The following is a 25,625-nucleotide window of genomic DNA, read 5'->3' on the forward strand; positions in this document are numbered from 1 at the left end:
CGGCCGGGGCGGAGGGAGGGGGGCCAAGGGGGGAGTTGGAGAGAAATGAAGTTGTGCTAAAAGGCTTTTAGCCATCAAGAAGTTATTAGGCATTTCTCAGCCGCAAATTAGGGATTCTTCATTAATACCAACCTCGCCCCCCCACCCCACCCCACCCCTCCTTATGTGAGACGGAGAGCCTGGGAGCCGATAAAGGGGATGGGGAGGCGGCAATGTCTGTCTGCCCATCGGTGCGAGGAGCAGTGACAGGCGCAAACTTTCCCCCGTGCCATTAATGAACCAATTAAAGAGTTGGGCTCCTCACCCCGGGAGAGCTCTCTGCAGGCTGCCGGGCTCAGGGATTCAAGGTAGGTGAAAAGAAGATCACAGCCCACCACAATCTGCCAGCCTCAGCGAAGAACCACAGTGATGTGCGGTGCTAGGCTGTGGGTCGCTTCCCCACGGTGAAAAATGAGGAGAAAAAAAAAAAAAAAAAAGATAATTTGGTTGGAAAAATGTGGTGTTTGGGTGGATTCCGGCTAGGGGCAGGGCTGGGCAGAGCGTGCCTCCCCTGGCTGGGGTGCAGCTGAGGTAGACACCCCCGACCCCAGCCGAGGAATGAGGACAGTAGCCGAGAAGAGGAGAAATTCAAAGGAAAGAAAGAAAGAAAAAAAAGAAAAGAAATGGAAAAGGGAAAACAAGCAGAAATACTCCGTGACTGGAAATGTATCCCTCTCTGAGGGTCTGGCAGCGCGGAGCGCGGGGAGGTTTGGCCGCCGCCGCGGTGCCGGCCCGAGGGAGCACGAAGGGGACGGCGCAGCCCCGGCAGCACCAAGCCCGGTAACGCCGGGAGCCGGGGACTGCTCTCTGCTGCGCCTTCGTTCTGGTCATGCAGTGCACACCTGGGCTGGGAAGTGAGAGGGCTGTGGGAGGAGAGTGCGGGGCAGACTTCTCCACGGGCGCGCTAGATGGGAAAATACACTTTTTTTTTTTTTTTTCCCCTCTGGTGGGAGAAAATACTACACCCGCCGGAGGCTGGTTGTTGATTATTATTTCTCGCGGCTCCGCTGCGGCGCCGTGTACCGGCTCTCTCACTCCAGGACTGCTGTTGTCTTCACAGAGAGAGGCTCCGGGGAACTCGCCAAGCGCCCTGGGAGGCAGCCCGCGGCCGTGCGTTTCGGCCCTCGGATTGACAACGGATCACGGGAAAAAACGGGATTACTATGACCCTCTTCCGAGGAGCTATGCTGCCCGCCATGAGCAGGAAAAAAGGCCAGAAATACATCGTTTGGTTGTTGTCTGGTGTCTCAATCTTCTAGCTTTTTTTTTTTTTTTTTTTGCTTTTTTTTTTTTAAATGCAGTTGCTTGGAGGGCTGAGCTGCCTTGGATAAATGCATTTCCCATCTAATTGACTCTGCTTTTCAGAGTATATATACTTTTTTTTTTTTAAGAGCACCTCTACTCTTCAAAACTTGTTTACTTGTTTGAATTTACACAGCAGAACGGTTTTTCTGAGTAATGGCCGCGCTCAGAACCATTGCCTGATGCTCCGGAGAGATGAATTGCAGATGAGTTTCCCTTCCACCTTTGGATGAATCTCTGGAGTTTAAATTGTAGCAAAGAAGTGGGAAAAAAACACGATGAAAGAGAAGTCCAAAAATGCTGCCCGGACTAGACGGGAGAAAGAAAACAGTGAATTTTATGAACTGGCTAAATTACTACCCCTGCCCTCCGCTATCACCTCTCAGCTGGACAAAGCATCCATAATCAGACTCACCACCAGCTATTTAAAAATGAGAGTGGTTTTTCCAGAAGGTAGGTGGGAATGCCTATTCGCTTCTATTTTCATTCTGATCCAGGAGTCATTTATCACTTTAACGGTTAAAAAAAAAAATTAAAAAGGAGGTCAATCCTTTAGGGTGTACTCGGATACAGGGTGCCCTCCTCTGTCACTTTCCTCTGTTGTAAATACTTTCCCTTTAGCTCCTATGACAGGTTTGGTTGGAGACTTACGGTGCTTTTGTCAACACTTGAAGGCACTGAGCTCTGCTGTGTGCTCTGCTAAAGCAAACCCGGGTTTTCTTTTCCCCCAGTGTCCCAGTCAAATGTGCAACCCTCACCAAGCACATGCGAGGCCTAAGAGGGCATGATTCACCCCTATTTATAGTTATTCTGTGAGGGCGAGTTAGTATATGGGTAAATATTTACATAAGTCTATGCAAAGCCCTAAAGCCTTAGTTCTACTCTCGAGGAAAGGTGCGCTGTACAGGTACAGGACACGCGTGCAGGCATGCTCACACCCAGGCTAAACAAATAAGTCGAGCACACTGAATCACATCATTAGTGTGCTGTTGTCACGTTCTGAGGATCACTAGGGCAGTTTGAGGGCATTAATCGACCTCGGAAAATTTTAGCAGGAGTTTTGCGCCCAGACATATTCAATCCCCCTGACTACCCAGTACTGCAAAACCAGTGGCCCAGCCTAGACATGATTCTCCTCGACAGGCAACAGTAAACTTAACTTTGACTTCTACAACAGCAACAACCCGCCTGTCTAGCAAAAGAAAACTTAAGCGTCCCGAAGTGTCTCTTGCTTTTAAATAGAATTAGGATCTGAAGAGACCGTCTTTGGTCTTCTAGATCGGCTGCCAAGAAAAACAAGCAACACAAAGATAAGAGAGTCAGAATAAAGTTCTTCCATGTTCTCACTCTATTAATTTTATAAGTTGTAGGGGAAATGATTTTTTAAAAAGAAATTCACGAACCTTTTATTTAGATCAACTCGATGGAGTTGTGGTCTGTATTAAAGAAAAGGTATCAAGAGCTTTTGTTTTGTTTTGTGTTTTCCCCTGACCTAATACGAAATTCGCTGCATCTTTTGTTAAAAAGTGAGTGTACATAAGAAACATCGGAATATATCTATGTCCCCATGAGTTTTCTGTAGCTGTATCTCGACTCGGTTGGCCTGTATTTTTTGCAAATTAAGAGTGTGTATATGGCCTGCTTTTGTTTTGCTCTAGTTTTGTCTGATTTGGTGGTTTGAGGAGTTTCTAATTTTTTCCCCCGGTTAAATTAGTAAACTACTGGTCCTAATTCGACTTTTAAAAATAAATATGCAATGTGGCAATCATTTGGACGGGGGATGTAATCTTTCCCCCCCCGCCCCAGGTTACGGATGAATGTTTATACCTAAAGTCTACTGCAGCAATTTCCAATCCAGTGCTTTTTACAATGATTTCTTGAAACCACTTTCCATATCATCGAGTCACTTGTAACAAAATAAAGGGTTAAATGAAACCTTTAAAAATAATAATTAAGGTCTTCGTCAAGCCACTTTCCTCTTCTATTTGCTCTGCCACCTTGAAGATCATTATGCGGGACAGTCCTCTGTTTCAAAGGAGACGGAGTTGTCCTTTATGCTGTCAGCGCATACTTTATAAAAATAAAGCCATTGCAAACCCTGATGCCCATGATGTTCCTAAAAGGATTATTAGCAATGATTTGTCAACTCCTGCGGTCTCAGTAGGCTACCTTTCTGCGTGATTTCGAGCAGGTCTCGTCAATTACTGGTGCCTGTGTAGCGGGTTGTTTGATCAGAAGAAGCATATGGTGTTGCTTGTAGGCTGTGAGTAATCATGGGAAGAGAAGAATAGCTGATCCCCGTCCCTCGGTGGCAGCGCAGGATGCCTGAATGCCCTAGGGAACCGTGTGGCGAAGCGCGCCGGGGCCAGGGCCGCCGCCGGCCGCAGCAGATGCTAATTTGAGTGCGGAGGCAGCGGGGGCGGCTGAGCGGGGCTCGGGGGCAGCGGAGCCTTCGCAGCCTCATTAAAGGCAAACTGCGCGTTAGAAAGAAAGGCAGGGAGCAGGCTCGGGAGAGCTCGCCCCTTTGAGGCACTGCGGCGGGAGGCCCGGCGCCGAGCGGGCTGCAGACCCATGCGGGACCACCGGCCCAGCATCCTCGGGGCCGCGCATCCCCGCGCAGGGCCGCGGCCGAGGGCGCGCTGCGAGCGGGGCACAAAGGCTCGAGAGCGGGGCTTGCAACGTGGCGTGGAGCCGGGCGGCTTCCCCGCGGTGCCACGAGGGCTCTCTCTCCCTCCCACATCCTTCCGAGGAGGCGGGGAGCGGGGCCCGGCTCGGCCCCGGCCCCGCGGGTTTCCCTGCACTCGCCCGTGCCGCGATTGAACACGAGCGGGGCGCCCACGAGCGGCCTCCCGGCGCTGAGCCTGTGCCCGGCCGTGCGAGAGCCGAGCCCGGGTGATTTTTCCCGGCACCCCGGGCGACGCAGTGGGCTCCGGGAACGCGGCCGAACAGCCTGGGCTCCCGTTGCGGGTGCGCTCGTGCTGAGTGTGAGTGTAGGGAGGCAAGGAACCGGGGGGCTATTCTGGTTTTCCAGTGCCCCCACGCAGAAAAAAAAAGTAAAGTCACCGCTTCTCTGGGAAGGAAGGACAGGTAGTGGCAGCCGGGGAAATGACACACGGAAAGGACAAGTCTTTCTGAACTGAGGAGGCAGGGTAGGGATGTTGGATGGATGCGATGGGGTTCCTTTCGCTTGTATTTCCCTGGGGAGGAAAGCGATACAAGCATCGGGACAGACCCGAAAAGTTGGCCAAAACACTGGAGATGGGTTGCAGGAGGCTCGGGAGAACGGCGGATGTCATATCGTACATTTAAAGAGATCTTGGTGGAGTAAGGGTAGAGAAATGCTGTCTCTGTAAGAGCAAGCCGCACTTCCAGAGTAATTCATACCCCCTCTACCCGGTACGAGAGCGAATTTCCATCTGCCCAGAGAGTGCTTGCATAGAGTTGGTTGTAAATAATCACGTACAGAAAGATATACACTCATCGCTGCGCACACGCGGGGCTGGGGACGAGGCGGAGAGAATCGGTGTGCGCTTGTCTGCGTAGTTTTGTGTTTGAAAGGTCCCTGCAGAGAAGGAAGGTGGGTAGATTTCGGGTCCATTTTGGAAATAGGAGTTCTGTGGGAGTGAAATGCCCTGAGAGTCATACACAAAATAAGCACAAGGGGTTTCCTTCTTACCCCTAGACATCTAAACACAAGGCAGTGGCACTGGACAAACTTGACAAACCGGGCAGAGATTTTTCTACGGGCTTTCTCTCGTAATGGTTGTGTAATCTTCATAAGTTATTGAAACGCTTGGGTTGTTCTTTCTACCCCTAATTTCACTTTATTAGGTCTTCAGCAGATTAAGACTGTCAAGGACGAAAAGTGCAAGACGTATGTTTCTTGCATTGTTTCAGTATTAAAACACTTTCCAGGAGGAGAAAGCGAATCAGATCTATACTGCTTTTCGGTGATCAGACAGCTTTGGAAAGAGTGAATATCTGCTAATTTTCTGAGAACATTAAGGAAGAGTTTTTAGGGTTGTTTGTTTGTTTGTTTGTTTTTCCAAGCAGGACTTCTAAATAAATAAATTCCTGGTATAACGTTCATTATAAATAAATATAAATGTTTCAATTTAACATTAAATCGCTAATGGTAAGTAATGTGGATGTAAAAAATAGGTAGAAAAATCTCCAGGGTGTCAAAGGACTAAAAGAATTTTCCGCCAAAAACGATGCCACCACTATTACTATTGCAGGGCAATTCTTCATTGACCTTCAACAGTATCCAGAAGGGAAGAGAGAAAAAAATTAATAAAACCCAAACCAACCCCCCAGGTGGCACAACAAATAATTTTTGTTTGTTTGTTTGTTTCTTTCTTTCTTTTTTAGTTAAGAATATTTTAAAGGTCCTATTCGCCATCCGCGACCAAAGATGCAAAAGGAGGTTTTGCGGTCTGTCCTAGTGGAAAGGGATCGTTTTGGCTCAGAGAGGCGTTTGCTTTTCGAGACAAAAGCAGCGATTCCGTTTACATAAACTTTCGCCGAATCAGGATGGTTAACATTTCAATATTGAAACCCTTAACCTTGTTTTATTTTAAAGGAGGAAGAGATCAACAGAAAAAAAAAATCCGTTTCCCACGTGGATAGGTGATTTAATGCTGTTTTTCTTGCTGCAAAGGGAAATGATTGAGCATTAGGTTTCAATGTTTATTTTCTTACAGAAGTTTTTCTCATTTAAGCAGCAGTTTACTCTCCACGCTGAATCTCTGTTTAATTCCAGTTTTGATGTGAACTTAAAATGTGAAGAGCAGAACTAAACTACTAGCAGGATCGTTGAAAAAAAACCCCACAGATTTATGTTTGAGAAGGAATACTTAATGAGAAGAGCTGGGGAAAAAAACATATTTCCTTTGGAAACACACGACCGTTTTCATGTTGGAGAATATTTTTCAACTTGCATATAAACAGCGTGTAGGTTGCTGCAAATCCTTCCTTCTCCTATTTCTTCGAAGTAAAGGCTACTTGAATTTGAGTCTTCTGGACAAACGAATAAGTAATTGGTGCTCGAAAATGCCCTGATTTTTTTCCCCTGTCTCCACTTTGGACATGGTTCCGTTTGTTTGCATTTCAAAGCGCAATTCCGCTACTCCGTGTGTGCCAAAATCCTGGTATTTCTTTCTACAGTGAAACAGCCATAGCATTATTTCTACTACTATTTTCCTAACAGGGATGTTTGTTTAGTCAACAGGGCTTTTCCTCCCTGTTATTACTATTTTTATAAAGAAAGAGGGATGCTAATTTATCTCTGCTTCAAATGAATACGTGTGATTTACCGAGATAATAAATCTTTACAAAACCTTGCTAATGGCATCCGCAGGCAGTGGAAATGAGCAGCTTTTTTTCTTTTCTTTTCTTTTTTTTTTTTAAAAGCATAGCTTATTCTATTCCATCTGAGCCCTCCGACGGCGACCCAGTCCTTCACAGAAGCCTCATTTGGCCGAGATTTTGAGTTATCATTAACCACTGCCTGTTAAATTAACTGGGAAATCAGCTCTGTCTGGCGTTAGGCAATGGCAGAACGGAGCGCTGGCGGCAGACAATTTAATTAAATGGTTAATCGAATCAAGCTAATTCCTCGATACAACATCCAGTCGCCTTTTGGCTCACCGGTGACTAGGACATGCAGCTTCTGCTCCCGTGACTCCCGGAGCTGTTGTTTGTCATTTTCCCTGGACAGAGAGGGAGAACGACCGCTTGGGAGACGGGGACTGAGCTGTCCTGCCTCCCTCTTCCCAAACAATTCTGGTGCCCGGCTTGTCCATTGGTGTTGAGGCGGCAGCAGTGCTGGCGAGGGGCAGCGGGAGGCAGGGAAGGTGCTGCTTGAGGAGCCGCTCGCGAAGGTGACATTCCCGTCCTCCCTGTAGAGAGGCTTTGCCGGGCAGGTTGAACGAAGCCGGTGCCCGTGCCCGTCGGCCTGGCCAGCACGGCGGGGGCACCTTGCGGGGCTCAGCCCGGCCCGGTGCCGCGGAGAAGGGGCGAGCACCGGGGCAGAGGTGACCGGGGGTCCCGCACCCCGCGCCCTCCGTGGGGTCAGCATCCCCTCGGCGCCGGCGGGCGGGGAGAGAGCTGCTGCTCCTCCTCTTTTAATAACCATAGAGCGGCTCTTGAAAGGGCAAAGAAAACGCAGCGAAACAAAAGCATACGGAGACGTCCCCGGCCCGCGGCCCCCGGGAGGCGGCGGGGAGATCTGGGAAAGCGGCGGCGAGGACCGCTGCCCAGAGAGGGAGTTTTGAGGAACTCCTGGAAGAGAAACGCGCGATGGACCTTCTAGGACCCGGCTTAGGGAAGACTCCCTCCGGTTGCCTCGTCGGGCAGGCTCCCAGCGTTGCCCCACAGCAGCGCCGGGAGAGACCTCCTAGCCTCTCTCTCTGCCCATCCACAGCAACAGGAAAGAACTCCCTGCCTACGGGGCTTCGTCTCCAAGCCATCTTCCCTGGGCCTCGCCTGGCCGTGTGGGGCGGTGCGCCAGACAGGGGCAAACCCCCGGAGATGTGTCCAAGGGTTCCCTGGCCCCGGCGGGAGCTGGCCTCAGGGTCTGGCCCCAGAGAAGCAGGTCTGGAGCTCAGGATGGGCTCTCCACTAAGTGTTTTTAAACGGGGGCGTCAAGTCGCCTGCTACAGTGGATTGCTCTGAGGTTTCATGACGGCGAGTCCGCTGGGGAAATCGCCGTAACTGCTTTTAAAAGCCGGCAAATCAGCGCAAAGTAGATAAGGGCTTGCATCTTCTGCGACCACCCCACCTCCCACCGCCACCCCCGCCCCCCTTTTGCTATTGCCAGACAAAGGACGGGGTCGACATGGGCTCTGCGCTGCAGATGCTCACAGAGGGACGAGTAACCCGGAGATCAACCAGGGCCAAGGTGCTGCCCTGGCTTCTCGGAGTCTTATTTCCCAGCGCCTGCCTTCCTCCGTCTTGGCCTAGATCAAATTAGAAACGATTCAGGAATCTCTTCCCCCTTCCGCGGGACAGAGGAGCTTCTTGAAACACTGGTTAGGGACGGTGCCCACCCAGCCCCTGGTTCCATTGGCTGTCGACATCAAGGCTTGCATCAATCAAAAGATGGGGGGAAGGAAGGACAGGACCAGGGCAGTGCAGCGCGGCAGGTCTGGCTGTGCGCCCGGCCTGGGGGACAGGCTGGCGGTGCGGAGCGGCTCTCTCAGTGCCGGGCGTGGGCACGGCTGGGTGGGAGAAGGCATTTCACAGAGACCCGCCGGTGTAGCCAGCCCATGAAACCGATGGACGTGCTTTTTGACGTGGAAAGCACAGTGGCTTTCCGCTGGAGAATGATGAGAGAAAGGATGAGTCAGCACGCTCGCTCCGCGCTGGTTCCGCGCATTATCAGTGAAGGCTGTTGATGAGCGATAGGCTGGATAAAACGCTTTTCTTTTCTTCTCTTTTAATTTTTTTTTTTACATTTCTTTTTTACTTATTTCCTTCCCCTCCCCTTTCCCTCCCCCCCCCCCCCCCGCCAACAGCAGATAATTTCTCGTGGCACAAATAGTTTATCTTCTCAGGAAAAAGTGTTCATCGAGTGAAAAAGATTGTTAGATAGGAGGAAGAGTTTGTTAGGCAGGAGCACATGATCCATATTTTGGCAAGAGTATCAAATCCGTTCTGAAATAAAAGCTCAATCAATTTTTTTTTAAATTTTCTTTTTCTGCTTGAATAACACAGCTGGGTGATGCCTTGAGCTTATGTTAGACGGTTGCTCATCATTCATTCGCCAAGAACTGACCTAAATAGTGCCTGTGGGATTAGGTCAATTTTAGTGGATCTACTTCGCCTCATTTGGTTACTAATTGGTTTCTTGTTTTATAAATCGAAATCTCATTTTCAGGAAATTACAAAACCCATGCAGCCAGTCCATGGAGGTAATCCGTGGGTCGGGGGTATTTAAATGGAAATGGTTCTACAATGCATCAAGTATTAAGCAACAGTAAAACTTCCCCTCTATTTCCAAATGAAATGTGAGCTCACTAGCTCCTTATATCCATAATAGATACATCCCTTCTAAGGCTACTTATGTAAATATGATAAACCAGACTGCGGTGGGGGAGGGGCCGCAGAGAAGAAAGCAAATTTTATCTGCTAAGGTTAATGTGGCATAACTTGGAAATCTTCCAAAATAGATTATGTTTTGCTTTGTCTTCGGCCACTTTAGCTGGGAAAATCCTTTGCCTAAAAACGATTTAGTTATCCTCCTCCTCACAAAGCTGCTTGTTTCTATTCCAAAGCTATTATGCTGTTGGCTCTCCAAATTACAAGAGAATCTTTAGATCTTGTTTCCAAGCGTAATCCTGGAGCAAAAGGGAGAGCTGATTTCCTTGTTTTGTTTTAAATAGACAATCAAAGGATTTGCAGAATTTTCTGCGGTAGGTCAAGTGCAAGAAATCACAGTTTGCTCCCTCGATAAAAGGAAATTGGATGTTAAAGCGAATAGATGGGAGGGAGAGGGGGGAGAGAAAATTAGTGGCGGGGGTTTTCTCTTATAATCTTTAAAAACAGTATTTAAGGGGCATCAGGAGAGGCCGTCGATTTGGGAGAGGCTGGGATTGGCAACGATTAGTCTCCGACTTGAAACATCTGGGCAGCACAAAGGATCGTCTCATGTGACAGGATTTCAAAAAGCCGGTTCAGGTAGACAAGTGAAAACGTTTAATTATAAACCATGAGCAGACAGAGCCCAGCAGCGCGGGGTTTCCACCTGAAACGTATAGAGGAGCTCAGCGCGCCGTGAAGAACCGCCTTCCCGAGGGAGGTTAACTTGCAATGCCCGTGAGCTGTTCATTAACCCGCTGGGGTCGGGTTATTTTCCCTTTTAGGAGAAGAATAATTACAGCCGTAAACCTAGATTAATAAGCAACTTAAATCATAGGCGGGCAGTGCCGATTTAGTCTTGAATAAAGAAACCTGTCACTCAGGTGTCCCTCCGGGTGGGGGGACGTGGCAAGGAGCCGACTCAGAGCTGACGGGCCAACCTGGCTCCCCAGCAGAGAAACCTCCGAGGAGCTCGGGAAAAACAGATACACCGTGGGCTTTTCTCTCTTTCCCTGGAAGCTGTGCAAGATTTGCCAGCTCCTTCCTGAATACAGGGGGCGGAGGTGATCCTCCATCCTGGCGGCTGGCTCCCCGTTAATTGGCGTGGAGGAATTACTGGGAAGGAGCCTGTTTCTGACTGGGGACCTGCTACATGCTGAGGCTGCAGGATGAGGAACGGGCCAGAGAGAATCTTCTGCCTCTGTAGGGTTATGAAATTAAGGAGGAAGGAGCAAAGTGTAGGAGTGGTGAGGAGAAAAGTTGTTGTGAAGGGGGAGAGAAGGAAGCGAAAGGCGGGGACGAGCGGGGCGCACTGCTCCGGCGGTGGGGAGAGCGCGCAGGGGCCGCGCTGGGATGCCCCGTTCAAACAGCGCCGAGGAAATCGTTAGCTTTGCTCGCACCGCCAAACACCTGGGTGAGGCCGGTCAATAGCGAGGGATGCCCGCGGCTGCCTGCTGTCAGCACCTCGTCTGTTTGTCTCGAAATAACTGGGAAACGAGGTCTTGCCTTTCCCGAACCTTCACTGCGGGAGTGAGCACGCCCCGTCGGCTCGGGTCCCCTTGCGACCTGCACCCCAGCCATCGATCAGGATTTGTAGGCTTCTCCTCCGTTTTTCTCTGTCTTACTGCTTCTGCGTGTCGGAATGAGACTTATTTCATGGCACAAGCCTCAAGGTTTTAGTTGACCCGTTTAAATTATTTCAGCAACAACACCGTGAAAAGGCATTGTCCATGAATAGCTTTACTCCGGTGAAGTAACTTCCACGTGACTTTTATGACTACTCACTTTGCATAGGAGAAAACAAGACGTGTGTAAAACATTAGACAAATCCGGAAAGATTAATTTCTGGAAGGGGCTCTATGCAGGCACATCACCCCTTCCTGCAGAGGGAACCATCCCACCCACCGGAGCAGCAGAAGGAGAGATGGAAGGAATAAAGGTGAATCCCGGAGACAGACTTCGTGGGGCAAGAGGGCGGTCCGTGCCGTTGGACAGTGATTTGAGAAATCGTGAGGTCAGGACGCTTTCCCTGAAGTTCAGGGTGGACAGTTCCCAGTAGCCAAAAGCAGTACAGAAAAGAACTTTGATCTGGCATGCTGTTTCACTCAGGCCTTAAAAATTAACTTCACCGTTATCTTAAAATAAGTTTTCTCTCTGAGGAATTAGATACTGAGAAAAAAAAAAAAAAAAAAAAAAAAGCAAAAGAACTTTTATCTGCGACGAAGTCACGTCTAGGTTTCCAAAGATTGTATGTATCTATGTTTTAGAGTGTATAAAGGAAAAAATGTTCCCCCTCATCACGAATCAATTTTTCATCTCCTGACCTTACTTTTCTTTTTTGTTTGTCTCGAATAACAGGACTTGGAGAAGCCTGGGGCCACTCCAGCCGAACCAGCCCACTAGATAATGTCGGACGGGAACTGGGATCCCATCTTTTGCAGGTACTGGTCTGGAAACGACAGGCATAGGGTATTAATGATTAAAGAAATAATTCCCTCTTCTGAGCTTTCAATTGCCACCTTGACTAATTTTTAACTGTTCAAGTGTTTAATAGAAAGGTAGGCAGGAGTGGAACCACTTCAGAAATGCGGACAACTGTGATTCAATGTCGTGTGTTTTACTGGGGCTGTGGCTTGGTCCCTTTGCCTCAGAATCATCTAACACTGCGTTCACAGCGAGGGATTCACAGTGTGTCCCAGGGTGCCAGAGATACAGGAGCACGACTTTCCCCCAATTTATCAGCAAGGTGACACGTATCATTGATGTTCTGAAGCTCAGAGTGGTATGGCAGGGAGAGGCTCTAGCGACAGGTTAGGGAAGGCTGTCCGGGACAGAAGGACTCAGAGGGCACCGACGTTAGCAGAGATACAAATCGGGGAGGACAGGTCTGAAAACTCACAGCGCTCTGAAATACTAAAGAATATTAGCGATGACCATCACCACGTGTTTCTGACGGAATCGCGTGGCCTTTGGAGGGTCTATTCTGCTCTTGGTACACCTAGAAGTCCCATCTGTGTCTGCTGAAATGTACCTGACAAATTGTCTTATTTAAACTGTGGAGTGTTTTAGATTCTCTTTGATCGCTTAAATTCTCCTTATAAAATACGCAAGCACTAAACTCCCTCTGACATTTGAAATAGGGTAGAAGTATTTGGGATTTCTGGGACCCACATATTAATCATCAGGTAGTTAGGACCTCTTCTTAGATACTTCCAAGGCACTTTGAGTTACTTTTGAGCTCGGCCCCTCTGAGAAGTGTGTTGTATCTCAGGGGTCCAGGATCTTTAGAGGGATTCTTGTCCAAGATTTGTTAATTTCCTTCCAACTTTTTGAAACAGAGCCTGAGCATCGACGCTTGTTTGTTAAAATAAATCGGAGGAACGGGTATTTAATGGATCTATCTGCCTATTGATTTATTTATATTCCCAACCCTTTTCTGCAGACGTTGGACGGTTTCATATTTGTTGTGGCTCCGGATGGCAAGATCATGTACATCTCAGAGACTGCCTCGGTGCACCTAGGCTTGTCGCAGGTACGCTGGGGGGTCTGCTAGCCCTGGTGCTTGCCTGACAGGAGAGGGTGCCCGGTGCCGGCGATGAGCCCCATCCTCTCCTCCTCCTTCTCCTCCTCTTTCACAGGTAGAGCTGACCGGCAACAGCATTTACGAGTACATCCACCCCGCCGACCATGACGAGATGACGGCGGTGCTGACGGCGCACCAGCCTTACCACTCTCACTTCGTGCAGGGTAAAGCACACAGCCCCCACCCCTGCCTGGCCGCCGCGGTCGCGTAGGGGACCGCTCAGAGCCAGAGGAGCCTCAGGCTCATCCCTTCTCTCCCTTTCCCCCTTCCCAGAGTACGAGATCGAGAGATCCTTTTTCCTGAGGATGAAGTGCGTCCTGGCCAAGAGGAACGCGGGCCTCACCTGCGGGGGCTACAAGGTGCGTGCCCGCGGTCAGATTCCCCGTTCCCCCCCGCACCAGCTTTCCCGTGTTCCTGCGCTTGGAAGGCTGTGAAAATGGTGAGAGAAGAGAGGGCGAGACCTCTCTCTTCTCGCGGGGGTTTTCCAGCCCAGGACTCTTTCATGTGGTTCATTTCTCTCAGAGTTTCAGGTTGAAGAGCTCAAACCACAATACCAAAAACAAGCAATTGAGCTCCTCTTAATGCTTGTTTGTCGGCGATTTTTATTTTTTTATTTTTTTATTTTACTCTTTGAACTGAACCTCGCACAACCACTGAGGTTCCCTGTGACAACTTTCAGGTGATACAACGGGAGCCCTGGGTCAATTAATTTCTTTATTAGGCAATTCGTCAGCTGCAGAGATAGCTCTCCCAGTCAAGGGTTTTGACCAGGTGCTTCATGGCTCTGCCCGGGGCTCCTCGGTGAGAAAAGCCCTGCGCTCTCTCCTACCTCCTCTCTGCTTTGTGTCAGCAGCACAGCGACTAGGAACGGGTTGTACCCATAACCCAGGGAGATGTGTCACTGTGTACCGTAGACCAAGAACACCTGCTAAACTCCAGGAAGAAACATCTTAATAATAGATAAGTAAGAGTGGAAGTAGACAGCATTCGTCTGCAAGGATATGTTTAGGAGATATGCTTATATCAAAGGTACTTTTTTGGCGATGCATTGCGCCTGCTCCATCTAGATAACAGACGTATCTCACACATGTGACATATGCTCACATGTAAACCCTTTCTCACGCGCATACACTCTTCATTACAAACTGGATTGGCAGTTCTGCGTCTTTCCTTTTCAGAAGAATAATAAAAGCGCAGTTAGGAGGTGGGCCAAAAACCTCTAAAGCCAGTGGAAAAAAAAATCTTGTTGACTCTAATGGGTCTTAGATCGATGCTGAACTCTAGTATGGGAAAAAAACCTCAACCCCGACAGAACCGCAGAAAACTCACAGACGGTGCCAGGGTGGAGACGCAGGTCAGCGGCTCCCGAGAGCCCGGCAGCCGAGCCGACACGGCGATGGGGGGATATTGTTCCGGCCCCCTTAGTGGGGAGGGACGCCTGTATCAGCACACCCCTGCCCCCTGCTTGGGTAGCCGCCAAACTTTCCTGTGTCTCCGGCAGGTCATTCACTGCAGCGGGTACCTGAAGATCCGCCAGTACAGCCTGGACATGTCTCCCTTTGACGGCTGCTATCAAAATGTTGGCTTGGTCGCCGTGGGCCACTCGCTACCGCCCAGCGCCGTGACTGAGATCAAGCTCCACAGCAATATGTTCATGTTTCGGGCCAGCCTAGACATGAAGCTCATATTCTTAGATTCCAGGTAGAGCTGGGATTATTTCCAAATCTATTCTCCTGGCCCGTCCTTTCTTCCCCAGGCCTCCTCTCCTGTCCTCACCCATTTATATTTGCTGCTTCTGTCTCTTACAGGGTAGCTGAGCTAACAGGTTACGAGCCCCAGGACTTGATAGAGAAGACCCTTTATCACCACGTCCATGGCTGTGATACCTTTCACCTGCGTTGCGCACATCACTTGTGTAAGGAGATGTTCTTCTTGTTTAAAACCCCGCCCCCCCTCTTCTCCCTTTGCAGAAGGACTCTGAGATTGCTAGGATTTACCTCTAGGTCGGAACGTGAAAAGCCAGTTCTCTGGAGGGCAGAATAAGCAAAATCTTCTTCAGGTTTTAGTGAAACAAGGTTAGCTAGAGACTGAACTTTGAGCTGGACAGAGGCGGCAAATGGAGGGGATGGACAATGAAAGGCTATTTTTTACATCCTCTTCTTTCGGTTGTAGGACAAGACCTGCCCTGCACAAATCTCAGGCTCTCTTGTCTCTTCAAATTCTGGTTAGGAAAACCCTTTTTTCCCGCTCCAAAAAGCCATGTCAGTAAAATACAAATACTTTTGTTTCACTTCCACCAAGTGTCACAAATCTTATCTGTGTATCTAAATTTGACTGCAGTAGTGACCCTGATTCGGCGAGACGTGCTTTATTCTATTTTGATATCATGATGAAATTAATACACGGATAGATTAATAAAAAGGATATTAATTTCCGGTAAGTTTCCTTACACAGAATGTAACGTGAAGAGATATAACCTAAAGACAGATTTATAGAACAAAATCACCATGATGATACTTCAGGATGGGGGTGTGTGAGGTGAGGCTGCCGTAGCCGACCACACACATATACACACTCACACACCACTCTCCCCTATTAGCTTTTGATAACGATCTCAGGTACTGAGATGAGATGAGATCTGCCTGAGGGCTCCACCACCGTTGTCCCCATGTGCCACTAAGAGGTTCCTAACCCCTCTGGTCTCCCACAGGGCTCTGGGGGTAGTGTGCGCCCCTTCCCGGGGCTGATCAAACCAGAGGCGGGAGCCACGCTGAGCCTTTCCCCGCTTTGTCCCCGCAGTGCTGGTGAAAGGACAAGTGACCACCAAGTACTACCGCTTCTTGGCCAAGCACGGCGGCTGGGTGTGGGTGCAGAGCTACGCCACCATCGTGCACAACAGCCGCTCCTCCCGCCCGCACTGCATCGTCAGCGTCAACTACGTGCTCACGTGAGTCAGCCTGGTGCCGCTCCGAGCTGCGGGACCGGGCGGCACCGAGCGGGACCGAGCGCCGCCAGGGCACCTGCGGCTGCGCCCCGCTCTGCCCCGGCTCCGGGGCCGCTCCTCCTTCCCTCCTTCCCTCCCGCCTCCTCCTCCTCTCCCCGCTTCCCTCGCCGCCGCACTGACCAGGGCAGGCTCGCCAGGTCTGCTAGGAAACACATTTTCATCCTTTCATCCAGATGACGGGTTTCCCGTCTGCCTGTTTCTTTCTCTTTCGAGAAAGGAAAAGATTTAGAGGTTTGTCACCCACATATTTTGCTACCCCCCTCTTTCTATTTTTTTTTTTTTTTTTTTTTTTTTTTACTTTAAATGCACCCAGCATTAAATAAAATTTAATGCGGCGTAAAAGAAAAGGCTTCTACGTACGGAGTTATTTATACTCAACAAACAGGACATCTGTTTTTCTTTTCAAAAATCTGGGGTTTGAAGTTCTTAATTTCATCCAGAGTCCCTATCAAAGCTCGGAGATTTCTTTTTTGTTCTTGGAGAGCGATCCTTACAGTGAACCACAAAGAAAGTTGGTGACCAGAAGGGTCAGTTGAACTTAAAAAAAAAAAAAAATTAAAATTAAATCGGAAAAAAAGAAAATCAGAGTAAGTGCTGAGATACCATATATCTCAATACATACCCTAGCATTTTGGAATGGCTGAGTTGTACGCTAGCTATGCTGCTTGTACTGAGACGCAGAGGGCCCAGTGAGGGAAGGAAAGCTCGGCTGGACTATTTTTAAGTGTTTTCGTAGTAGTTATTAGTATCCCCTCTGGACACAGCAGCAGCTATTGCTGCCAGCACTGATGCTTCGTTGGGCTCGTAGGACCAGTCAGGCCAGCAGTCCTTCGTTAATCCTTAGGACTGGATATTCCTCTGTTCCGCTGACCCTTTTTTTTTTTTTCTTTTTTTTTTTTTTTTTTTTTTTTTTTTTAATGGAGGCAAATGTAGAATGTAGATATGGAAGCGTCTGAGAGGCACAACCCTCCCCTTTCCCAAAACTGTGGCCATGGCAGCATCGTGATGTTGCCATCATGGCTTTGCTGCGTGCATGCACAGGTGACGAATGGTTTGGTAACTCATTTTAAGGAGTGCTTCCCAAAATGAGGTGGCTCGACACGGAGTTCACGGCTCTGGACATGTGTGGAGGGGCTGCTGGTGGAGTGGGAAAGGAGCTGCAGGCCACGGCGCCTGCACTTCTAGGGCGTAATCCCTTTGGTATGCAAGGTGATAACAGGCGTCGTGCTCTAAGATGGGTCATTGCGCCTGCATGAAAAAACAGACATTTTGGTCAGCACTCTGCTGTAGTGAGTAAACTGCGATTCCCCTTTAAAGAAAAGTTATTTTATTTTATACGAGGCATAATACTTTATCATTTCCTCAGTAAGGATGGGTATCAGCAGATACGTTATCACTTCTCCTCTAGCTATTCTGCACACTTCTATATCCATTTCCCCTATACCAATCCCTCTCTGTGTTTTTCGAGGTTTATGCTTCCCAGTTAAGCCCAAGCACCTGCTTTGGGGAGCCGCAAAGGCAGAGGTTAGTGCATTGTAACGCTGAGAAACAAGGAACCCTAAGGCAACTAGCGTGTTGAAGTGGTGTTAGCTCCAGAAATGCTACTGTTTTCTAAGACCATTTGAGATTATCGGTTGTTTCCTTCTTCTTTAATCCTCAAAGCGTAAATATCAATCACAGAATTCTACCTCAAATTATCCGAGTCGAAATGAATCACCGCAGCGAACCTGCTGAAAGCACAGCTGGGCATCTGGCAGGATCTGCCCCTTGCTTGCCATAGCACGAGAATTTCAGGCTGGCAGGGAGTGCCCTGGTACCCTGTGGGGGCCGGTCAGACAAGCTCGCCAGAGCTGTGTCCAGCAGCGTGCCTGTGTCCTGTCACCCTGTACCGTGTGCCTGTGTCCTGCCAGCTCCCCTTCTGCCCCGGGGCCAGGGCGGGCAGGCTGCTCGCCTGCACCTGCACAGCCCCGCTGCTCCGCTGCGCCTCGCCCCGGGAGCGGCCGCCGCACAGCCCCGGAGCGTCAGCGGCTCCGCGCCCCGGCAGCAATCCCCGGCTGTCTGGGAGCTGGACTCAGAGTGTCTCAACACTCTCCTCCCCGCGTCCCAAAAGGGCACTGCAGGGAAGACGATTTCCCCTTTAGGAGCGATACCCTAACAGGGCGACTCCTCCTGTCCAGCTGATTTACCGTTGGAGGCAGAGTCTTTATACTTTGGTGCATTTGTATGGATTTTCAGAACCTGTTTGCAGCCAAATTGACATGCAGGAGGACTATAGCTATGCTTTCAAGATTTCCCTTCGTTATGCCTTGGTGTCAGTCTCCAAGTCTCCCCTTGGACTCGTGGCTTAATTGCCCTCGAGTGTGAAGGACAGCGGGAGGGCAGAGAGGGAGAGGGAGCCAGGCTGGCTAAAGTAGGGATGCTGAAAGTTGGGACCGGCTGCAGCAACTGCCATGTGCTACTGATGGCTGCAAGTAGACACTGCCACTGCATAAAAATCTACTTTTGATATGCTCAGGTCCTCGAGGTCTCATCGAGCCTGGCTGGCTCTTCACTAGGGTGCTGCAGAAAAGATTGCATTCTGCTTGCTTCTGCAGCAGGGCTGCCACTGCTGAAATTGCTGCTCTGCCTTCAAGAGATGGGTGTAGCTGCCACCGAATAATTAGATTATTATTATTATTATTATTATTATTATTATTATTATTATTATTATTATTATTATTGTCGTCATCATCTTCGTCATCATTATAATCATCATTATCATTATTATCATTATCATTTTTATCATTACTCTTCTCTGGGTAGCCAGCCATTCAGAAAATATATGGGAAGAGCAGGCCCTGCCATTTGCCAGGTGACTGTAAGCAGAGAAAGGTCTGGTTTTAAAAAACTGAGATGAAGTCAGTCTCTGAAACGGATAACTTGAGGTGGAGGGAACTATTAGGGAAAGGCTCATGGTGGCAGAGTTGGCTAGGGGGATGAACTCCTACCTAGAGCAGGCTTAATTTTATTAATGAGCTATTGGTGTTATCGCTCAAATAAGGAAGGCAGGTGGGGAAAATGTAGAGGAAAATGTAAGGTTACAGGGAGTTGTGGCTGGGCACAGGCCCTGTAGCACTCAAAATCTGCAAGTGTTTGATATGTTTTATGCTCGTATAAATCTCATAGAGACTGCTGCTCTTTAAGGATGACTTTGGATTTTTCCAGCAAACTAAGAGAGGCTGAGATGAGCAGTATGTGTGTGCCCTCCTATGCTTTTCCCACCTGGCAGCAGGTGTGTGGCAGGGCCCCTGGGGCAGCTCCTGGCAGAGGGACACTGCAGCCAGCTTATGTTATAAGCCCAGCAGAGAAAAACGTGCTTACAGGAGAGAAATACAAACATTTTCGTACTGACTCTTGTGTGTTTAAGATGAAGAGAAAGCAAAAGAGGTGTCAATTAGTGCTTTTGTGTTTTGAAGTAACAGAATCAGAATCCCAAACATTTGGGTTTGCAGGGTAGAACTTGAAAGGTGGGATGACTCCTGTTGAAAAATAATTTGAACACAGAAAATTTTGGTCTTTTTGGAGGGCAAATCACAAAAGAGGTTGTAAGTTTTGGAAGACGTAGTGCAGGTTTTTGACCTGCTATGTCCCTGGACCACTCACACACTAATTCTTCACTCAGGTAATACCCTGGGGTTTTTTTTGGTTTGGTCATGGGATAAGGAGCTTTTTCTTACTATTGAGAGGAACCTTAGTTCTCTGTTTTGGAAAAGAGCAGATACTGAGTGCCATAAGTCCCAAAACAGTCTGGAGAAGTTTCAGTGCAAGCTGGGCAGGAAGAAGAATCTCTACCTTGCAGCTTCCCAGCTCCTCTGTGCAAGAGTGATGATAAAGAAAAGAAAATAATGAGAGTTTATGCAAAAAGGACCACGCACCCCCTAGCTAAGAAAATTTTTAAAAGGTAATATTAATTTTCCATAAATCCCGAGTTTTGAGAACATGAATGCTAGGCTTGAGAGCAAATGTTTGTAGTAAGTACATATAATGAAATTAATAAGTGTAGTGGAAATGGCATTTCAGCAACAAGAGGAAAGGTGATTTTTTGTGTAATAGCGGTGCAGGAAAAAATTAATATAACTGACCTTTAAGGATTCTGTCCTTAAAGCACACATATTTGGTCTTCATTATATTCTGCTTTGAATATGTGAGTATAGACAGGGAATATTTGTTTCTTTTCTTATTTGTTCTGCACACACAGCCACTATATCATTGATTATTAGCTGTGCATGTTTATCACATAAATGGACTCAAGTATGAGTCAATTAATAGAGAAGGAAAGTGCTGAAGTTAAGTTTATATTTAGATTGCAAACAACCTTCCTTTAAACAAATGGATAATGCAAAGTCCAAATCCTTTGACTTTCTGAGCATGAGCAAATATAATAATTTGTCCCCAGAGAAAGCTAGAGAAGCTTTCCTATATACATTTTGTTGTCCTTTAGCATTTAAAAAAATAGCAATAGTGGTGTCATACAGAGATAACATGGATTAGGTACATAATTGTGACTAATCTCTGCTCTAATGATACAGCATGTATTTGATATAGTTCCAGTTGACCTTTTCATGTTACATTGTGTGACTGGCTGATTAGAAACACAAATTGAATGCAATTTATTTGAAAGAGTATTTCACAAATAGATGCCATATTGACAAATGTTTTACCAAACAATGTGATAAACACAATTTAGAATAAATTAACCATTAATTGTAACTATACACTTAATCTTTTAAGTGGTTAATATTACTATTCATAGCTTTGTGTACTACCAGATTTGAAATGATGGTATAAGAAAGATGCTATCTTTACGTGTGATGGCTCAGACTTCAAAAACATCCTGGCATATGTCTTTCCTGGCATCTTAAGCGGGCTTTAGGGAATTTTGTGTTTCATGTGAAAAAGCTCTCCCCATATTTGTGACGGTTACAGTTATGTTTTCATCGTTTTCATAGAAATCCCCTTTTTGTCCTGTCTCTAGTACATCAGGTCTCACCTCTGTCTCTTCCTAGTCAATAGGAGAATCCACAAACTGTATTTCCACACCCACAGGCATCCCTCTCTTGAACGTTTCTCTTGAACTGACCCATTTGTAATTGCCACAGAGTTCTTTCCTTAGTCATAGGTAGATGCTTGTTCTCTTGTATCTCTCAAGTGTGTGAGGGAGTAGGTAGACAGGGAACACCCTGGGAAAGTTACCTTTCCTCATATCATTAATGTAATTAGTCGTATGAGTAAGCTTAGTCATCTCACTTAAATACTAGCAATAAGGCTTAGTGACTTTACCTGGATGATGTTTGGGGTTTTTCCCTAAAATAGTTGTAAGTAGTAGCAACAAATCTGACCTGCTGCTTTTCCTTTATATTTCTCTGTATTAATGAAAACTTTTGCCACTGGCATAATAGTGCACAGAACTGGGTCCTGTTTTTTCTGTTCAATCTGCAATGTGCTTTTCCTAAGACTGGAAAGCCTACCATCATTCCCATGACTTGATTAGCAATGTAAATATATAGATGAATTGTTTTAATAAATCAAAATGCTTGGGAAGCATGTGTCTCAAAGGAAAAAAAAATAAAAGGACTCCTCTTGAACTACTCAGTGCAGTATTCTGTTTGTTCACCATTAGTTTTTATTACAGACTTGTCTCCCTGGAACATTGTTTATATATTTCTTGCAAATAGGAGACAGGCTTTTCCAGGTGTCCACAATACGTTTCTGCAGTTCTTCTTTGTTCATGCAGGGGCTTTCTCAGCTACCATTTGTTTAATTCACTCCAAATTTCTATGCTTGTATTTAAACCAGGTGACTGTAATGGCCAAGGCACTAAAACTATGGGCCAGAGCTGACAGTCACTGTTCATATGAAGAGTTTTATTTGCTAGAGTAAGGATTAAAGGATTGTAGCTCAGACCTATGGAAAAAAAAATCCCTCTAGTTGTTAGTTGAAAGGCATGCATGCTGAGAGTCTCACATGGCATGAAATTCAAGGTTGCAAAAAAGTGTCTTTATTCCAAGGAGGAAGAGTGACTTCAAATGCTTTCCACTTCATTTTCCCATTCAGTGTGTGGCTGCTCCAGGCCTATGGAAACACCCTCCTCTCAAATACTGAGTTATAGATCTTGTAAAACGTTTGTCGGGGGCTAAGATACATTCAGCAGGGGCAATGGTTATCTCCAACTGTCTGCCTCCCTTCACTGATGAAAGGTACACGGCCTGCTCCAGGGACTCTTTTTCCTAAAATGCCGTGGTTTATGGTTTAAGGTAAACTGCCACAGATTTTACTTTACATGGAAGCGTTGGACTATACACTGCAGCACAGCTGTTCTTGCTAGAGAGGTTGTTCACACTTTATCCTAACTCTGCCCTTCTGCAATCTGAATGGCATAAACATGGCTTGTGAACATCATGCCAGCAGCTGGGTGCTCCAGTGCCTTTTGGGGGTCAGTCTCAGTGGTCCTTCTATGTGACAGAGCAGGGGAGATAGTGAACCATGGAGTTTAGGGTTATATTCACTGCTCTGTGATAGTTCAGAGAACTGAAGAGGCAGCTGGAAGAGTGTCTGCTGGTTTTACTACACCACATTTGTAGCTTGTCTGTGGACTGTTAGAGGCTGTGCAGAAGAGACATGCCAAGCAGTCCACTGCTATCAAAGGATTCCCCTCCATGCTCCCACCCTCTTAATACTCTGCATAAAACCGGATGCAGAACTGGCTCCTGCTCTCATAACAACAGCAGTATGTTTCTTAAGTAGGCTTACAATTTTACTAGCTCTGCTTCTGTTTCCTTAATCCATTGCATGTTTGCTCTTGTTGCTCTGTGCTGCATCCTAGTACTGCTGCCATTCCCATGTTGTTTCACTGTAATTATCATGAGGTACAACAGGTGTGACAAGTTACTAAACTGTTTCTGAAGCAAGATCTTCCCACTACATTATGTTGTTCTTGCTAGTTTTTATTCGTACACAAATGTGGCATTTTGACACAGCCTAAATTAAGTGTTAACAAATAAATCTCCTTTGTCCGTTCAACAGTGGCAAGTATCTGTTTGAAATCTAATTCTCCTTCCCTCACCTCTCTTTTGTACTTTACAGTGTGGGCCAGGCTCCAGCACATATGTTCGTGCTCAGTGGGTTACTTCAGAGGCAGCCCCTTTCACTTTGATGACACTATTTATGGAGGCAGGCACTGCTCTGTGTGAACAAGGGTATAGCGTCTGACCCTTCGGAAGGCTCGGGGTGGCTGGAGTCTGGAGTCAATCTCATGATCTTTAACACAGTTAGATGATTTATTCCTGTTGTTGTCTTTTGTTATCATCCACTTAGTGCAATTAAATTGCAGAAGTCCTGATTTACTAAAGCACTTGAGCATATGTCAGGCTCTAAAAGTTCTTAGACATAACTTTCAGTACGCGATTATATCTTGGTGAATTGAGTTTTGAAATACAAAACCCTTAGGCACACGTGTGGAAATAAGAATATTCCTTGGCTTTGCCAAATAGAGATGGCTTGAAGGACACATTTTGTTACTGTGTTGAATTGGGGACTAATAGAGAACAGCCGTAGTTTTTCAGCTACAAACCACTATGTATAAATCTTGGGGACAGCAATGTTGAAAATAACAGCTATTATCTGCAGAAGCTTCAGTGCAGCTATGGAAACTCAAAATGCCTGGCTAGCTAAACTTTGGCTATACCCATAGCATTGTGCAGATATTTTGACATAACCTAGAGTGAAGACCTTTAATCCCATCCAGCATTCAGTGCTTTTACATCTGTGCTGTCAGTGAACATGCCCTGAAGGCACACTGTTCCCAAGTAGCCTGTAGCTTTGATTGTCTCTGTACTATGTTTGGCAGCTGGTAGCCTGGGCCGCTGCTATAGAAAACTCTCAGACTTAGGCCCTGCATTGCTGAAATCCATCCAAAGACATTGCATGCTATTTTTCCTCTTGCTGTTTCCAAAGACTGTTTTGTATGCAGAACAAAATAATAACCTTTAATGACTGCTTCATGAGGCCTATCTCAATGGAGTATTTGTTCACAGAGAGGTTCGATTTAGGGATAAATAGCCTGATAGCATCCTTCCCTTTGCAGCCAAACTTCTGAACAGTGTTTGGCTGCAAAATTATTCTGTTGATCCTAAGCTTCTGGTAGGATAGTTAAACTGTCATCTTTCAAAAGATAATCAGCCTCCTTAGTGCTCACTGGTCTGTGAAAAACAGCAGTGGGAGTGTGGATGTGGCTTTACTCCAAAGAAAACTGCCTGTCTGAGTGCAATGGTGTAACATGGGACCGTGCAAATGGGGCTCCCATGGTGCTGTCTAGTGAGTTCAAGAAAGCAATAGGAGAGAAGGTGCACAGCACTGTTTGCACAGGTGTGGCACTTGAGTCACTCTATATGTGCTACAGCAGTGGCCACCACTAGTATAGCAAATCTCAGACAATGTGACTCAGTGGACTCTGCACAAACGAAATCAAGTGTTCAGTTCCTTCAGCTGCAGATTAGCTGTAGTGTTGGTTGGAGGATGGTTGTAGGTTGGCAGTGGAGTTGACCTGTATGAATGCTGTGGACAGTTTTGCGAGAACAATGAGTGTCTCTGCTTGGTCAGAGACAGTCCTAAGCATCCGGAAACCCTTGATGAATATGCATGTGGAGCAGTGGAAACAGAATGACTAAAGCCAACTAAGACCCTGACTGTTCTAGTCAAAGCTATGACCAAGAGGACAAAAGTACTAGGCAGATGAAGGTTTCTAAAGAAGACCATAACTAGATATTATTGTGTTTTATTAGATTATTTTAATTTATTTTTTTGAGAAATTTTAGATATACCTATTAAGTATTTGACTACCTATAAATGCTCAACAAACTGGAGACTTACATAAATTGGATTTTTACGTGGGCGTGCATTTCTTGAACTGTACATGTTAATATAGATCTTTTGTTATCCTAATGTTGTCAAAAAACAATACTTGCCATTATAAAAGCATTCTGAATTTGCTAGATGTGGGGTAACAGCAGCTGTGCAAGAGATGGTGGTTTAATTTATTCTGTGATCCAGAGAGCCTAGGGAGTCAAACAGGCTATCCGATATAAATTTAAATGTTTAATGGACCCACTTAACAAATATAACCCCGTATTATGTACACTTTGAGGAGAAAGGCTCAGCAATTATTAGGAAATTATCAAATAAAATGGAGACTTATGTATTATGTTATAACCTCATGATATTTTCTTTTCTTGTTATTTGTTTCCTGTTTTATCAGCATAAAACTCTGAATTGTATGTCTATCAAAGCTGGATGACCAAGCTGAATGCAATAAGAACAGACACTTACACCCAAGTGGCAAGTAATGTGAGTGGGATCTGGCTGCAGTAGATGTTTCTCTGTGGATAGGAAGGAGTAAAAAAACAGTCTGACTCTGGTACAAAAAATGAAATGAGAAAACAGGTTTATTAATTTGAAAAAAAATAAAAAGCTATTCTCCCCAAAAGCCAAAATTCCAATGCAAGTCCTTGCATCTCTTCCTCCCTTTATTTATCTTGACATTTTAGCAAAAGAAGGGAAAGATCAGTTGAAAAGTAGTTATAA

The 25,625-nt window shown here is 46.7% G+C and overlaps 1 protein-coding gene across 3 annotated transcripts in view; it reads left to right on the forward strand.

The window, feature by feature from the left end:
* Window positions 1-1,048: 1,048 nt before the first annotated feature.
* SIM1 (SIM bHLH transcription factor 1) overlaps window positions 1,049-25,625 on the forward strand; it is a 51,204-nt gene continuing 26,627 nt past the window's right edge. The window contains exons 1-8 of one of the 3 annotated variants that reach the window (XM_088161976.1): window positions 1,049-1,794; window positions 11,779-11,861; window positions 12,863-12,952; window positions 13,059-13,167; window positions 13,277-13,362; window positions 14,505-14,704; window positions 14,812-14,918; window positions 15,803-15,950. In XM_088161976.1, coding sequence (XP_088018102.1) covers window positions 1,620-1,794; window positions 11,779-11,861; window positions 12,863-12,952; window positions 13,059-13,167; window positions 13,277-13,362; window positions 14,505-14,704; window positions 14,812-14,918; window positions 15,803-15,950 — 998 coding nt within the window. In that variant the 5' untranslated portion in view covers window positions 1,049-1,619. Of the gene's footprint in view, window positions 1,795-10,825; window positions 11,435-11,778; window positions 11,862-12,862; window positions 12,953-13,058; window positions 13,168-13,276; window positions 13,363-14,504; window positions 14,705-14,811; window positions 14,919-15,802; window positions 15,951-25,625 lie in introns of those variants that run through there. The other 2 variants (XM_088161977.1, XM_088161978.1) reach the window with 2 other exon arrangements.

The sequence above is a fragment of the Sturnus vulgaris genome, chromosome 3 (assembly GCF_052056855.1).
Source record: "Sturnus vulgaris isolate bStuVul1 chromosome 3, bStuVul1.hap1, whole genome shotgun sequence".
NCBI classification, from domain to species: domain Eukaryota; kingdom Metazoa; phylum Chordata; class Aves; order Passeriformes; family Sturnidae; genus Sturnus; species Sturnus vulgaris.